A 16079-nucleotide genomic window follows, 5' to 3' on the forward strand; every position below is an offset into this window, starting at 1 on the left:
CTTCATTTTTGTAATTTAAGATATAGGCTGGAATACAAATTCCCTGAAATCCATGTGACATAGCTTTGACTTCATTTTTGTAGTTTAAGATATAGGCTGGAATACGAATTCCTTGAAATCCATGATATGACAAAGCATTGACTTCTTTTTTGTAATTTAAGATATCGGCTGGAATACGAATTCCCTGAAATCCATATGACAAAGCTCAAAGCTTTTACTTAATTTTTGTACGAGTGTAACAATATCCAAAGGACATGTTATATACCCGTACTAAACAAGCAAGTGCCAAATATTTTCTTTGTTTTATTTTACATATAATTTTAACAGTATGAAACAAATCATAAAGACGATGAAAACGTGAATAATTGTAAGCACTGTTCTCAAAACAAACACATGAGAACTTCATGCAGATGTATGTGTTAAACAACAACTTAAATGCTCAAAAATATACATAAAAAAAAGAAAAAAAAGTATTTCAAATAATTTTGTTCATTTAGCTAAAAATACAAGGGAGGCATTTCATAAAAGGATCTTAATTTTTACGCCACAAATATGTATACTGGCATAAATTCAGTTGTTGTAAATATATAGCAAGTAACAAAAATATAAAAATTAGAAAATTTCACTTCATGATGAAAATATTTAAGTGTTTTCTCTAGTGTGTTATCAATAAAAATACTGCTTTAAATTCAATTCTTACAAATTCTTAGCAACTTACTAAGATAATTCCACATTAGGATGAATATGTTTGGTAATGTTTGCTCAAGTGCATTATCGATTACAATACTGGCTTAAAGCTGCACTCTCACAGATTGTACGTTTTGACAACTTTTTTATTCTTTGTTTGGAATTAGCCAATTTATGTGAAAATGCATGACAGCCATTGCTAAAAGACTACTGACAAAAAATCAGATAGCTGATTTTCATATTTAAGTTAAAAAAATGATGTTTTATACATTTTTCTTAAACAGTTAGTGATTAATATTTTCAATAAATGCATTATTTAGTAAGAAGTTAAAGGTTTATCACTCAAAATTTATGTTGGTTATACATGTGTATGTATTGATTTTTATTAAGAGTGTCACTTTAACAGATTGCAGAATAATTGAAGTTCCGAATCAGATTAAGAACCTTTTATGAAATTCATCCCAGAGTAAAACATGTAAAGCAATTCATTTTTATTATCCTACAATACACCACAACCCGGTATTGCACATCACACAGACACATCAACAACGAGAATAAAGACAGATAATTCAAGTCTGCTAATCACTTAATCACAAAAATACACAGGTGACATTATAAATGAAAATAAAGACAGAAAATGTAAGTCTGCCAATCACTTTATCACTAAAATACAGAGTTAAGAGCGGAGAGCACATTTCGCCATACACATTGGTTAACAGAAAATCATGAAGCTGTATATGTGATTTCATGAGAATAAAACTACCACGAGGCTGTATATGTAATTTCTGGAGAATAAGACTACCACGAAGCTGTATATGAAATTTCATGAAAACCTCTTGATTCACTGTTATTTATTCCACAGAAATTTGACTTTTTGTTTGATAACAAAAAAAACGATTGCAGAAAAATCAATGATTTCGGAAAAAACAACTGGTAGCCATTGCTTTCCATAAAATAAATCTTTAAAGATAGTACAAGTGACCCTGTTTTGTCAGAAATCATTGTTTTTGTCATAAAATTGTCAAACAAGGAGTCAAATTCCTTTGAATAGTTATAAACATAAATATTCATAAACTCTGAGGTAGGGTACTCCCTTTTTAGCATGGGTTTATCCTTTGTTATGAAATGGGTGGATATACATGTAGCACTAAGGAATTGACTTGCTATAATCCTTATGAATTGTGTAAGAATACAGATCCCCTTTATATTCTTAGAATTTGGATATAAAATGAGCTTGAGTTCAATTTAAGAATTAACAGTCAAACCTGATTGGCTAGAACTCACTTGGCACAGCTTTCTTGTTGGCTTGAAATGAATGTAAAGGACTGAACTCTTTATACTAATGTAAGCATTCCCACTTGGCTCAAATTTTCTGAGGCTTGAGGCTTGTCCCTGGGAGTTCTAGCCAATGGGGTTTGACTGTATATGCAAGCACAAAGGATTGAACTGTTTTAAAGTACGTGAATGACATTCTGCAACTTTATCAACAAACACAGGTTAACAAAAAATGACAGTGAATAGTCACTTATAAATAAATGTTGGTTACACATTGAACAAAAGTGCACCCCATGTGAATGTGCATAATCAAAATAACAACCTTAAAGCTGCACTCTCATAGATTGAAAGTTTTGGACAACTTTTTTTATTATTTGTCATGGAACACGCAAATTAATGCGAATATGCATGGAAACCAGTTATATAAGAATGCTGACAAAAAATCAGATCACAGATTTTCATATTTAAGTTAAAAAATTGATGTTTTGTGCATTTTTCTTAAACTGTTAGTAAGCTTTTAGCCATAAAACATTCATTTTCAAACGGAAATATGAAAATCTGCGATCTGATCTTTTGTCAGCTGTCTTATATCACTGGTTTGCAGTTATTTACGCAAAAATTTGCTCATTCCAAGACAAAAAAATAAAAAGCTAACAAAATGGTAAATCTGTGGGAGTGCAGCTTTACAATTTGCTGTATGACAATTGGTATAAACATCCATCACAGCCCATTGGATGTAAAATAAAATGATTAAAGTTTCATGTGCTACACAGGTACAATACATGGAGATATAGTAAAGGTAATCTAATTACACAATATATAAATTTGAGTGATAAAACACATATGAATAAATTTGATCAACATAAAAATCTCCTATCAAATTTAAGAAATAGTCAGGTAATGTAGAAAAACTCAGGTTATGTTATGAAGAAAAAGTCAGCTTATGTAGAAAAAGTCAGATTATATTGCTACAAAAATGGACATAACAAAACTGCAGGTTTATACACACTTGCAAAAGGCTAATAAGCAGTACATTAATATATGTTATATATATATAACCCGTTCACATTAAAGCAATGTTACAATGGTTGTGAGCTTTAGGGATAAAATTGGTCCGCCACAACTAAACACTACAGAGACACGATACTGCACGCAGCCTGGTTTGAAATAATGTCCCAATTTATTCATGCAAATATAAATAATCCTTAAAATAAAATAACATGGGTAGAATACAATCTTATTCTTATCCTTATAAAATGCTCAGATCTTAAAATTAAGTTAGATATGAGTTGGCTATTGTATACAGCCCTATGGCTGCTAAACAGGTAACCAGGTTCAATTAGAAACATCCTTTGTCCCTTCTTTGTTTCCAGTACGTCAATTTTCTAGAATGTTCATATTCAAATTGAAAGTAAAGTTAGTTTAAGTGTTTTTTACATAAATGTATGGATTTTCCATAAAATAAATGAAAATACAGTACTTCAGAAATGATGGAGTTATTATACCATATGACCAGTGACATACCTAATTTGGAAAGTGAAGTAGCTTAAAAAGTGAAGTAAGTTAGAAAATGACTGTAGATATTTTATGAATACCGACCCCAAGGTGACGACTTTGGTATTATTCCAAACCACAATATGGCATTAGAAATCATAAACTAGGTGGCTAATCTGTCATTCACTATCTGTGCATCTTCGGAAACCACCGATATACTACTGCGTTATGCTTTCGTGTATACCGTGGGCAATTTGGCTACGAAAATCTCGTAATCATGAATAATTAATGAGGCATTTTTTTTTATGCAATGAACCCATGTGTATAAATGCACAGACACTAAAGAAATATTCTAGCTTGAATTGAACCTGGTCCATCATATCATTACAAATTTATAAAAGCTTTGTAGACCACTCAGTTATGAAGACAACTGACAATAAAGGGTTATTGAAGAATATCGAATTGTTACATGCAATTTCATTGGAAGAAAAGCTGTCTCCCCTGCCTCATGCATATTCATTAAAAGGAGATTTTGTCAGTCAATTTTCCCACGGTGTTAATAAAGTGTTATGGAGAAAGTAGTGAGGTTGCCGACAACACGGTCTGTGTAGTTCTTTGTTTTCCTGCGTTATTCCAAACCACATTTTAGCATAAAGAAATCATAAACTAGGTGGCTAATCTGTCATTAACTATCTGCGTAGCTTTCTGTTTTCCTATCTTGAGTGGGTTCGGGGTCGGTGCCGTACAAGGGTTTGGATTCTGTGGTGAGGGTGGTGTTCTCGTCTGCTCCGGAGGGTGGAGGCATGGGAATAGCTGCCCCTGATGCCGCTCCTTCCCCTGTGGGCTGAGACGTCACAGGGTTGTCCTCGTCTTCTGGTGTGCTGCTATCCTCCTCCTGCAACAGATAAAAACACATAGACAATGGTCATTGATAGGAAAACATTTATTATTACAGGTAAACACAAACAGCGACAAGCAGAGAGAAGTCTTGATAATAAATATGACATCTAGGCAAGAAATATGATGCCATAGTTTCCTGTGTCTAAAAATAGAATGGCAGCACCATAGTGTTACATGCTTTTAAGATCCAGAATACTTTTAAGGTAGTTTTTTTTTCAACTGAAAATGGAAATTTGGCCCGATTCACGTTCCAACATTTTTTTTGTGTTTTTTTCCACAGTATTGGACTTGCAATTCACAATTAAAAACTAGAAGTGCCAAAAAGAAAATATTTAAAAAAAACATACTTAAAAAAACTGGTACAGTTTGAATGCAGTCTGATTCTCTTAAAATTCTTTAAATCCATGATCTTAAAGGGGGCCTTGCATTGTTTTAGATATACTATGGTGAATTCTCATCTATTTTCATCATTCTAAAAAGCCTGGTCCCATTTAAACAAAGTAAGAAGGAAGGGAGGTAATCGTGCAGGGAAGGTCATCCATTTTTCCAGAGTTTCTTTCATTTCTTCTACATACAAATTGTTTTGATTTTGTACTCATATTATCAGTCATTTTGTCTTTAAATAGATTCATTTGCTTGAAACCAGTACTTGTGTCCATTTTAAGAAGCTGAGAGAAAGTACCCATGGTGGGGATCATACTCAAAACCTCTTTAGTGAGAGGTGAACAGGTTGACAGGAATCAGACTCGAGAGTGACTCTACCAGCTATCAGCTTTCGTCACAATCAAGCTAAAAGAAATTTGTATAAAATAAACTAAACTAGAGATAATAGTAAACACACTTTGAGTTGATTTGAATAGAGTTGACAAATGGAAAGAATGGAAAACAGTAAAATGATATTTACAGCAGTCCTTACATGGAGGTTGGCATAATCCCCATCCCCATCCTCATCCGGCATCTTGGGCTTGTACTTTCCACAACAGAAGTTGAAACAGCAGCAGAAACAACAGCAGCAGCAGTAGCAACCGGTGATAACCCCGCAGCATATAAACAAGCCCTGAAATACACAAGTTAAATATAACAGAACTGCAAGTGGATGCCAAGTCTTGTCCATTTTTTGCTCGTTTTTTTTTTCAAAGAAAAAGAAGTCAGGTTTATGATAGCTAAAGTGTCGTCGTCTGCATGGGTGTCGTCATCGGAATTGACATTGTTGTGCGAAAACTTTCACCTTGTTAAAATCTGTTCAAAATTTGAAAAAAATCTGTTCAAATATATTCAAATGAAGCTTGGCACACAAGGGAGCTTATTGTCAGTGTGAACATGTATACCAAGTTTCATATTAATATTTTCAGTGGTTTCAAAGAAATGGCCAATTTTGAAGTTTTTGCTGGTAACAACAATGCTGATGATGATATCAAGGTAATGACAATTTGGTTGAATACCTGAACATTTTTTCCTTTTAAAGTAGACCACATGTGAAAACAAGCCCTGTCATATAAAGACATCGCGGTTCATTATTTAATTGTTTTTTCTAAGTTGCATAATACAGCAAAATAGAGTAATCTTACTTGATTAAGTAGGTTGGATGGATGGGAACACATGTCTTAAGTTCCAATGCAATACATGATGTATTTGCTGAGATATTCATTAACATGCAAAACCTTGACCAGACTTAGTAAAATGCAAGATGGAGTGATCTTACCTGATTAATAAGGTAGGTTGGGTGGTTGGGAACATTTGTCTCAAGTTCCAATGCAGTACATGGAGTTTTTGCTTAGATAATAATCATACTGACTTTAATGTGCTAACATGCAAAACATTCACCAAAATATGATGCCAACTCACAAACCAGGGTGGGTAGTATAGCTCTCCTTATTCGTCTAATAGTTGAGCTAAAAACTGTTTCCAAAGGTCATTACATTTTGTAAGAATGTTCCAATGAAGCAGTACCATGTTAAAGTACATTGTAAAGTCCAAACCTTGACCTTCTGAACAAGACAAGCTTGTACATCACGTAGGGTTATAAGTCCTACCTTGCACCAGCCACTGGTGAGAACAAAGTAAGTATTGACATTCTCCTCCCCGACCATTTCTGCTGCGTACAGGCCCAGTGAGCCATAACGGTCATAGATGCCTCGTCTCGTGTTGTCTGTCAACACACGATGAGCATGGTTGATCTCCTTAAACTGAAATAAAAAATATATTGGTTGTAGTGAATAAATTCAAAATGTGAGATAAAAAGATATTAAAAAAAATAATGCATCTTTTAAATCAGGAAATTTGGGGAAATTGTTCTGTCATGTTTTTGTAAATGCTTGTTCAAATCTTACAGTCTACATGTTTTCCAAATTTGACGTAACACACATTTTTAAAGCATTCTGACATCATCTTATTTATGTTTAAACTGAATCAATGTCATTTTTACTTAAAACCCCCATAAATTATTCCTTTATTGTAACATTCTTATTAATTACCAAAATGATTTTAAAAAATTTCGAATCTTTATTTTCAATTTAGAATTGACCTTGGAGAAAATATATAATTTTTCAGCGTCAGTTGCCATAGTAACATATAAGAAAGATGAAGATAATGTCATGGAAATGAATTCTTCTTAGAACAAACTATAAATAGTTAAGATCTTAATCAGAATTAAGAATAACTGTAAATATTATGATGGTGCTTAAACTGTTTATCAAAGTAGATATTAGGAAATTAAGCAATATATCAATTAAATTAATCATGAGAAGTGAGGGTCTGTCATTTTAAAATTGAGCACTTTCAGTTTCACTTTTAAACTGACTGACATTTCAAAACTGCTGTGTGCAATTGGCAGTAAAATCAGTACCTATCGTTAGACGACACTGTTTACTGCTATTACTTCTTGCAAATGGATTAAGCATTTGGAGGTTTTAAAGGCTTGAATAGTTCAAGTGTTAAGTCTGCCGCTATCCAGGATTGTCTGCTGAACGATATACATTCCGGGAACATAAAAAGAACATCAGTAATTGGTGTTCAAGTATCATGTGACAAAACTGCTAAATTTAAAATGCCGGACTGCACAAAAAGCAGACATATAACTTATAAGAGTGAGCTACCTTAACTGATTGACAAAGATGTTCTGCTGAGATGCTGGCTTAAAGTTAATTAGCAAACAGTTGGAATGCTGGTTATCTTATGACTCTTCTCCGTGAACCATTTAAATAATTTATGATGTTCCCATTAAAAAAGTTTCATGCTTCTTGCAGAGCTATATTTTGTGTACATAATAAGTGAGTTCTAAACACTGAAAAGGCTTCTATAAAAACAACAACAACTGATTTCCAAATTAGATACTCATTTTAAGTAGATTTAGAGGTCAATAATTTATTTTGTCCAATTGAGAAGGCACTTTTTCTCAAGTTTTTTCAATACATTTATTTCAGTAAATCAGCAGTCGGCCACTATTGATTTAAATCTGGTGAAGTGATAGATATAAACAGTGGCTGGTCCATTGAGTAGGTCACAAGTTTACACAATAGTACATTTATGTAGACAACTAAAAAAGTTAAAGATTGTTAGTATGTTAACCTACTCAAAATAAATTGATATGCAACTGTGTCGCATCAAACTATTTATTTTTGTAAGTACAATGTACATGCTTTGATATTTTGCTATGTTTTAAATTAACCATTCAGAAATAACGTCACTTTTACAGCATCCTAAATAGCAATTGTCTCAGCATTAATTTTACCCTCTAATACATGACTGTATCCCACTTTTACCTACTCAATTTTTCATACAGTAACAAGGCAGATTATTTGGTAAATGTATCGAATATTCCAGACAATTTAAGAAACAATACCACCAAAACTTTTACAAGTAAGTGATCCTGAAACTATTGAGTTGCTTACCATACAGCATTGTACAGCCTTGGGGGATAATTTGCTTAATGCATCAAATAAAAAGTCGGTCTCTATGGAGTGTCATTGATGAATCTGGTAATCAATATATTGGTATACATTCATAAATATGGCATTCAAGTTTGATTACAATGCCAAATTTGGCCTATACTTCGGACTATTATTATATGTCTGTGTTTAGACAAATACATACACACTTTAAGGTATACGACCCACAAATATGTGAACTTTAGATACTTGGAAACCGTTTCTTATTTTGGTATCTTTTTCTAGTTTTTTTGTGCAGTAAAAGGAAATGTAAAATTAAACCAAAATTATAAACATATGTTACAAATACGTTTTCTGGCCTTTAAAGATGGCATTTTATGACATTTATATCTGATTTCAGTTGTGATAAAGAACAAAATGACTTGAAGTAAAATAAAATACTTGAACATAATTAAGTTGGCAAGTTACATTTGAAAATTATTCTACCTTCGACCGGAAAGTTGGAAAATTCTGATTATTTTTATTATTATTATTTTTTTGGAAAATTTAGATTATTCTCATTTCGAAAAAAAATAATCCAAAATTGATTACAATAAAATTGATACTTCCAGTTTCAAAATCATAATTGAAAAAGGTTGAATGTTTCATTTAAAACGACCAAAAAAATCATAGATAAAAGATTAAGACCGTAAATACTGAATGACTGATTTATACCGAAACCTACTTTTTCTGTTGATTCATCATCTCCCTGTGTTTTGTCCGGATGGTACTTCAAAGCAAGCTGGAAAACATAAGGATTACATAATCTATTTGAGCTTTTGAAGTATTTTGGTTGTTTAATGGTTCTTAAATTCACATCTCAGGGTGTGAGTGGTATAGGTGTCCCCTTCTCACCTAAAGTGGTCGTGGGTTTGAGTCTCACTATTAATACTTCCTTTTTTTGGCCAGAAAGTGAATCATATCAGCTTTCATTTGTCTTTACAATCGAGCAAAAATGATTTAGTATAAACCAATTGATATAGTAGGATATCAAAGGCACCGTTGTCACCCACTCATTAAAAGTAATGTGGGCAGGTTTGGTGACAGACTGAAAGTCCCTGTCATAACAGTTTACTGTGAGAACAAGCAATTCAGACCTAAAGAGAGGGTTAAAAAGCTTATACCCCTCTTGAACCCTACTGAAATTGTTTTCAAAGCCAAGCATATCCATTTCAAGGTATTTCTATCAACTTATAATGTAAATGACCAGCATAAATCAAACTACAAATAACTACAACCTAAAATTGAAAGCTCAACATCCTGGTTTAAAGATTATTCCTTAACTTTATCATCCCTGTGTGGAATTCCCAGTTGGCATAAATTTTATGGCTTCTTTGTACATATATGTATACGATAGGGACCAATAAGAAGCCTTTGAAAAAACATTGGTCTTACCTTTCTATAAGCCTTTTTAATCTCACCATGGTCCGCGCCCTTTTGAAGTCCAAGTAACTGATACAAGGATTCTCCAGACTTACTGAAATACAAAATGCACACAATTCTAGCCATGACCAATTTTTTCCCTGATGCAGAAAACCGGAATTTTATCTATTTAACTTACTGGGCATCCTCTTGATTCCAAAATTAAGCTTTTATTCAGTGAAAATGATGAACTGGGATTGCATATAATGACAAATAATTTGCCCAGCACGGAGGTCAGAGAACACCCAGCTGAAAAATTCTTGGGAAAACCCTGTTGTTAAATAAATATATATATATATCAATATTTTCATCAATTATTGATATATATATTTATTGACGTACACATATTAACAATATGTGTACAATTATGTTTATGTTACTTCTCATATATATTAGTCATTGGTGTCTCTTGTTTATATTAATCATGCAAGCTGTTGCCGCAAAACCTCATGCCCTAATACCTTAATTAATTACAAAAAACACATTTGGGGTCAATATCATTATTAATACACAATTTATATAGATGCACCAGGGCATTTCGTTACCAGTAGTTACTTTTTGGAAAAATGTAAATGACAACCCAGATAGAAAAAGTTGTTGCACTCTGAAAAGTTAAATATACTTTTCATTATACTATTATTAAAGGGTAATATTGATTGAGTAAAAACACACATTTTTTCTACCTACTTGCCATAAAATGGGGCCCAAGGCCCTTAAGATTGTAAAAATAGCAAGAAAATGCCTAAAAGACTGTGCCTATGATTGATGAATATGGTATTTTGACCAGCAAAGGGAACAACCATTATGATTCAATTTCCTTAAATGACACACATGTACTTTTCTCCTTGCCTGCCATAACAGTGATTCACAGGACTTTGTGTGCACCTCCTCCCCCATTCCCATATTAACTGATATTCTAATTTATGTTTTTTTGTTGGTATTTGGGAAAACAACCTCTACCCTTATAACTTTGACAACAATAGCTACAGTTTTACAAACAGAACTTCTTCTATATTAAAGTCTTAAAGTAATGTTTTTCAGAAATTTTGATTGGGAGCCTTCAATTTGGCAGCATGGTGCAATTAACGCAGGCAAAATGGCAGAATGCCTAAAAGCAACACTGAGTATGTTTTAATTCATACAACGTAAACTTGTGTTTCTTCTATGCCTTTTGACCATGGCATCATGCCATTTTGCCCCTTTGACTGCCAGAAATGTGCCGTGCTGCCCAATGTAAGTTCTGGTTGAAAAACTGTAGTTTATTTTTATTAAAGGAAGAAGTCAGATTTTCCATGGTGCCCTTTAAAGAAGTGTTAACAGTGGTGTGTTACAGTTGTTCCTTTCTCAGATGAAAAAACCCTGTGCCTTTTGTCAATCCTGGAAGAAACACTAACTTAAGTCATGTATTCCATAATGCAAGTACTGAAATGACCTATAAAGCCATTTATCATGATATGACACACCAGTAAATTTTATAGGTGAAGTGTTTTTGGGGTGTCCTTGTTCCCATAATTGTCATTACCCTTTATTATTAAACTTGAACTCTTTAAAACCTACAGAAACACTCATATTTTTGCTCTTCAAGTTCTATCATTTCAAGAACATGACCATTGTGCTCCAAGGCACACATCCGTGAGAGAGCATGCAAATCTCTCATAACCCTACCTAACAGTCTACTGGGTTACATACTACTAGTGACAAAAGCACCGTCACAAGAAAGGTATTAAGGCACTAAACAGGGATCTTCTTTAAAATTTACACTTTCAATTGTTCTTCTGAGTGCAAAACAATGAACCTAATTTCTAATACAAATTATACAATCATGTCTTTTATTTTACTAACAGGATCAAAATCAGCACTATGTTTTTGCTCTTGTATCAACTGTGTAAAATTAAATTTTTTGTGTGAGAAGAGATAAGGTTTCGGAACAAAGAGTATTTCTTTAAGAAATATTACACATCAGTCATCACTGAGGGTCATATGACATTATAAGAACCGGACAGTGATATACGGACCGATCAACTATATATATATATACAAAGAAGGGACACATTTATGTAAGGTATAATATTTTTGAATAGTATGCAATGACAGGCTTATCCGAAGGACTTGTGGTGTCTATATAACATCACCTAGAATGTGAAAATGGCATGCCTACTAATTAAAATATTTAAATTAGATGGCCGCTATGTGCCACTATGTTTATTACATGGGTAATGTAATACTATATTTAATATTATTTAGAAACAAAGCTATTTCGAATACTGATATCTAAAGCTATGGGGCATATGTTATGTCTTATGCTTTGTACCAAAATGTCCAGATGGAGAACATTCTTCATTTACACAAATTAAGTCATACTGTATAGGCTTCCCTGTTCATTGTACCAAACAATCTTCATTAAAGTTGACGCATCCTTGTCAAGCAACCTCGCTTGACTATCAGGCAACCTATCAAAGTATTTTAAATGAAGTTAAATTTAACTACACCGAATTTGTAAAAGGGAAACCGGCATATTTCAAACGCTTCCTAAACCAAGGTGTTACACGTCCATGTCGAAATATTGGTATGTAAATGTGTACTTACGATAATTTCCTAGGAGGGTTCATTTTAAGTGTTGAATTTAAGGAAATACATTGATAAAAAGCTTTGGAAAATCAATAATTATTCAGGCTCATCTTGTATTCATTGAAGCCGGTGTCACTATAAAAATGTTTTGTAAAACTTGCAAACACATGTTCACTTCCGCATTGTTTTAATGTAATATTGTTTTTGCCTCATTTCGTCATCTTATACATCTACCTTATTTTAATTTAAACATTTTAACCGTACATAATTATCCATTTGTCCGTATTTTTCTGTCCAATTAATTCACAAATAATGGTACTATGTTGCACTGGCACTGACTCAGCATGCTTTGACAACAATTTCTTACTTACTGATAGTAATACAAGTCACTTTAAAGATATGTTTATTAATCGGCTTAATTATAAATTAATCAATTTATTTTAAGAGAGATGACGACAAGTTTCCAGAAGAAAGCCAGGGGCAAGGTCCTTCAGATCCCCGGGGCGAAACCTTCTTTGTATAACAATCAGCTGCTAGTTTCAACAGGCATCCCCTCACTGGATCAGCTGCTTGGAGGAGGGTTGGCAGTCGGCACTGTGATGCTTGTGGAGGAAGACACATTTGGCAGCTATGCCAGACTTCTGCTTAAGTATTTTTGTGCTGAGTCGGTTATGACAGGACATTCCCTGATGGTCTCTTCTGCTGATAATGATCCTGATCAGTTGTTAAAAGAATTGCCTAGGCCAATTTTAGATGATCCAGGAGTAAAGGATGAGGCAAACATTACTGTAGGTGAAGATGATAGCATGAAGATTGCTTGGCGTTATCGGCACTTGCCAAAGTTTCAGTCTTCCTCTACTGCAGTAAAGTTTGGACACTACTATGACTTAAGTAAAACAATGGAAGATGATTTAGTATCAACAATCAATGTGAAAATGATAGGTTCTGAAGATATTATTCAATCCCCGGCCTGCAACAACCATAATCCGAAATATCTCCATCTGTTGAAAAGCATACAAGAGTGCATTGAAGTTGGTGGTTTTGGAACTTCTGCAACACCTGAAAAAAGAAACATATTGAGAATAGCTATGCATTCCCTTGGATCACCTCTCTGGGGTGAAAACGGGGGACTTCAACCGGATGACCATTACGATCCTTCACTTATCAAGTTTCTTTTAGGACTGCGAGCCATTCTTAGATCATCATTTGGTGTTTGTGTGGTAACGATTCCAACACATCTGTTTTGTGACAAAGCTTTTATAAATCGAGTAGAAAGGATGTGTGACACCGTTGTACACCTAGATAGCTTTGTTGGTTCAGAAAGGGAGAAAAACCCTGCTTACAAAGAATATCATGGACTGTTCAATATCAAGAAACTCCCAAGTTTGAACACTTTAGTTTGCCATATGCCTGAGTCTCTTGATCTAGCTTTTAAGCTTAGGCGAAAGAAGTTTGTGATAGAGAAGTTGCACCTTCCACCAGACCTTTCGGAGACAGCTAGCCGCTCCCAGGAAGACCCGGTCCCTAAACTTGCAGCTGGGTCATCATGTGGTACTGGTGGCTCTGGCAAGTCCAAGCTTGACTTTTGATCTCAGCTGATTTACTCTGGGCAATGTGTATTAAAAACATGTTATTTCAAACTTAATAATTGATGGATCACATTAAATGCTCATTCACAAATGTATAGTTAGTTTTTCTTCTTTTTTGAAAAAAGTTGCGATATTGTGATAAGTTGATAACTTTGGTGACGTCATTATCATCTTGGAAAACTTTAACATTGGCTTTTATTCATAAGCAGACAATCACATTAAACTTTCTTAATAAGAAAAGAAAGTGGCAAATATATTTCATTTTGAAGTGAAATAAGTGCACTTGACGTACCATAACATGTACACTGTAGGGAATAACTTGCTTTAGATATATAGCACTAAATACTGGTACCAGACCAAAAAAAAATATTTTGATTTATCTAACAAGAAGCTGTCACAGATTACCATATTCCCAGCCAAATAAGTACACAAGGATCTCAAGTGTTTGATGCAAAAGCAGGGGAAGTCTTAACAGTATAAATTTCAGAGAAACTAGTGTCTCCAAGCACAGTTATATATGGAAAAATGTGTCAGCTTATGGGTGAATAACTCAATTTATCACCAAATATGTTGCAGCCTGTCGCAGTGCCTGCTGTAAAAACAACCATCAATTAAATCCTTTTTATGAGCAAGTGAATACAGTCCTTATGTTTTTAGAGAAGAAAATGCATGCAAATTAATGAAAAACCATTGCACACTTTCTTCTGCATATTTTTAGCTCCCCTGATCACAAATTGCTATTGTGATCGATCAATGTTTTTTGTCTGGCGTCCAGAGTCAACAGTTCAGAACTTTAAACAGGTCTCAGCTCAGGGTCATGTTAATGAGATTAACAGTTATGAGTGATTTACTAGCTGATAAGCCCTGCTGATATGGGTGCGGGACTTCGTGAACCACTTACTTTAAGTGAACCACTTTCCTAGTGTACGATTTCAGGACCAAGTGAACCACACGTACATTACAGTAGTGGCTTTTGTGTTATTGCACACTGCAATCATGAAAACCTAAGTTTTTTAAAAGTTCATGACAAATAAGAAAGTTATGATTCAAAATAAGAACTTTTGGGAAATTGATAATATAATTATACATTTGAGGTAGTTTTGTTGTTGTTGTTTTTTTTCAAAACTTTTATCAAAATACAAAATACTAAACATTAAACACTTTGATATGAAAAACAATGTATTCTTAGTACCTTTAAATCATTTATAATGGTTCACTAAGTCCTGTTTCACTTGGGAAGTGGTTCACTTAGTCCTGTTTCACTTGGGAAGTGGTTCACTTAGTCCTGGTTCACTTGGGAAGAGGTTCATTTTGTCCTGGTTTACTTGAGAAGTGGTTCACTCAGTCCTGGTTTACTTGGGAAGTGGTTCACTTAGTCCTGGTTCACTTGGGAAGTGGTTCACTTGGGAAGTGGTTCACTTAGTCCTGGTTCACTTGGGAAGTGTTTCACTTAGTCCTGGTTCACTTGGGAAGAGGTTCATTTTGTCCTGGTTTACTTGAGAAGTGGTTCACTCAGTCCTGGTTTACTTGGGAAGTGGTTCACTTAGTCCTGGTTCACTTGGGAAGTGGTTCACTTAGTCCTGGTTCACTTGGGAGAGTGGTTCACTTAGTCCTGGTTCACTTGGGAAGTGGTTCACTTAGTCCTGGTTCACTTGGGAGAGTGGTTCACTTAGTCCTGCTTCACTTGGGAAGTGGTTCACTTTGGACGTGGTTCACTTAGTCCTGGTTCACTTGGGACGTGGTTCACTTAGTCCTGGTTCACTTGGGAAGTGGTTCACTTGGGAAGTGGTTCACTTAGTTCTGGTTCACTTGGGAAGTGGTTCACTTGGGACGTGGTTCACTTAGTCCTGGTTCACTTGGGATGTGGTTCACTTAGTCCTGGTTCACTTGGGAAGTGGTTCACTTGGGACATGGTTCACTTAGTCCTGGTTCACTTGGGAAGTGGTTCACTTAGTCTTGGTTCACTTGGGAAGTGTTCACTTAGTCGTGGTTCACTTGGGAAGTGGTTCGCTTGGGAAGTGGTTCGCTTGGGAAGTGGTTCACTTAGTCCTGGTTCACTTGGGAAGTGTTTCACTCAGTTCTGGTTCACTTAGTCCTGGTTCACTTGGGAAGTGGTTCACTTGGGAAGTGTTCACTTAGTCCTGGTTCACTTAGTTCTGGTTCACTTAGTCCTGGTTCACTTGGGAAGTGGTTCGCTTGGGAAGTGGTTCACTTAGTC

At 34.5% G+C, this 16079-nt stretch overlaps 2 protein-coding genes across 4 annotated transcripts; one reads left to right on the forward strand and one right to left on the reverse strand.

Moving 5' to 3' along the window:
• Positions 1 to 290: 290 nt before the first annotated feature.
• On the reverse strand, positions 291 to 12402 carry LOC128232457 (dnaJ homolog subfamily C member 5-like). 2 transcript variants are annotated; one of them, XM_052946020.1, is made up of 6 exons: positions 12291 to 12402; positions 9678 to 9759; positions 8968 to 9024; positions 6390 to 6542; positions 5273 to 5413; positions 291 to 4351 (listed from the first exon to the last, which is right to left on the reverse strand). In XM_052946020.1, exons 1-6 carry the CDS (start codon positions 12311 to 12313, stop codon positions 4142 to 4144), a joined length of 666 nt encoding a protein of 221 aa, XP_052801980.1. In that variant the 5' UTR covers positions 12314 to 12402; the 3' UTR covers positions 291 to 4141. The 2 variants fall into 2 exon arrangements, with proteins under 2 accessions (XP_052801980.1, XP_052801979.1); XM_052946019.1 differs by having other exon boundaries at positions 5261 to 5413.
• Positions 12403 to 12428: 26 nt separating this feature from the next.
• LOC128232459 (elongator complex protein 4-like) lies at positions 12429 to 13956 on the forward strand. 2 transcript variants are annotated; one of them, XM_052946021.1, is made up of 2 exons: positions 12429 to 12464; positions 12718 to 13956. In XM_052946021.1, exon 2 carries the CDS (start codon positions 12722 to 12724, stop codon positions 13859 to 13861), a length of 1140 nt encoding a protein of 379 aa, XP_052801981.1. In that variant the 5' UTR covers positions 12429 to 12464; positions 12718 to 12721; the 3' UTR covers positions 13862 to 13956. The 2 variants fall into 2 exon arrangements, with proteins under 2 accessions (XP_052801981.1, XP_052801982.1); XM_052946022.1 differs by lacking the exon at positions 12429 to 12464 and adding an exon at positions 12532 to 12587.
• Positions 13957 to 16079: the final 2123 nt, after the last annotated feature.

The sequence above is a fragment of the Mya arenaria genome, chromosome 4, assembly GCF_026914265.1.
Source record: "Mya arenaria isolate MELC-2E11 chromosome 4, ASM2691426v1".
Taxonomy (NCBI): Eukaryota; Metazoa; Mollusca; class Bivalvia; order Myida; family Myidae; genus Mya; species Mya arenaria.

Excerpts from the sequence above, each read along its gene's own strand:
- LOC128232457 (XM_052946019.1), bottom strand. The coding sequence starts at position 12,313 with ATGAACCCTCCTAGGAAATTATC. Across the intron at positions 6,543-8,967 it reads ATGATGAATCAACAGAAAAA|TTTAAGGAGATCAACCATGC; the intron begins GTAGGTTTCGGT and ends TTTTTATTTCAG. Across the intron at positions 4,352-5,260 it reads ACCTCCATGTAAGGACTGCT|GAGGAGGATAGCAGCACACC; the intron begins GTAAATATCATT and ends TATCTGTTGCAG.
- LOC128232459 (XM_052946021.1), top strand. The coding sequence starts at position 12,722 with ATGACGACAAGTTTCCAGAAGAAAGCCAGGGGCAAGGTCCTTCAGATC.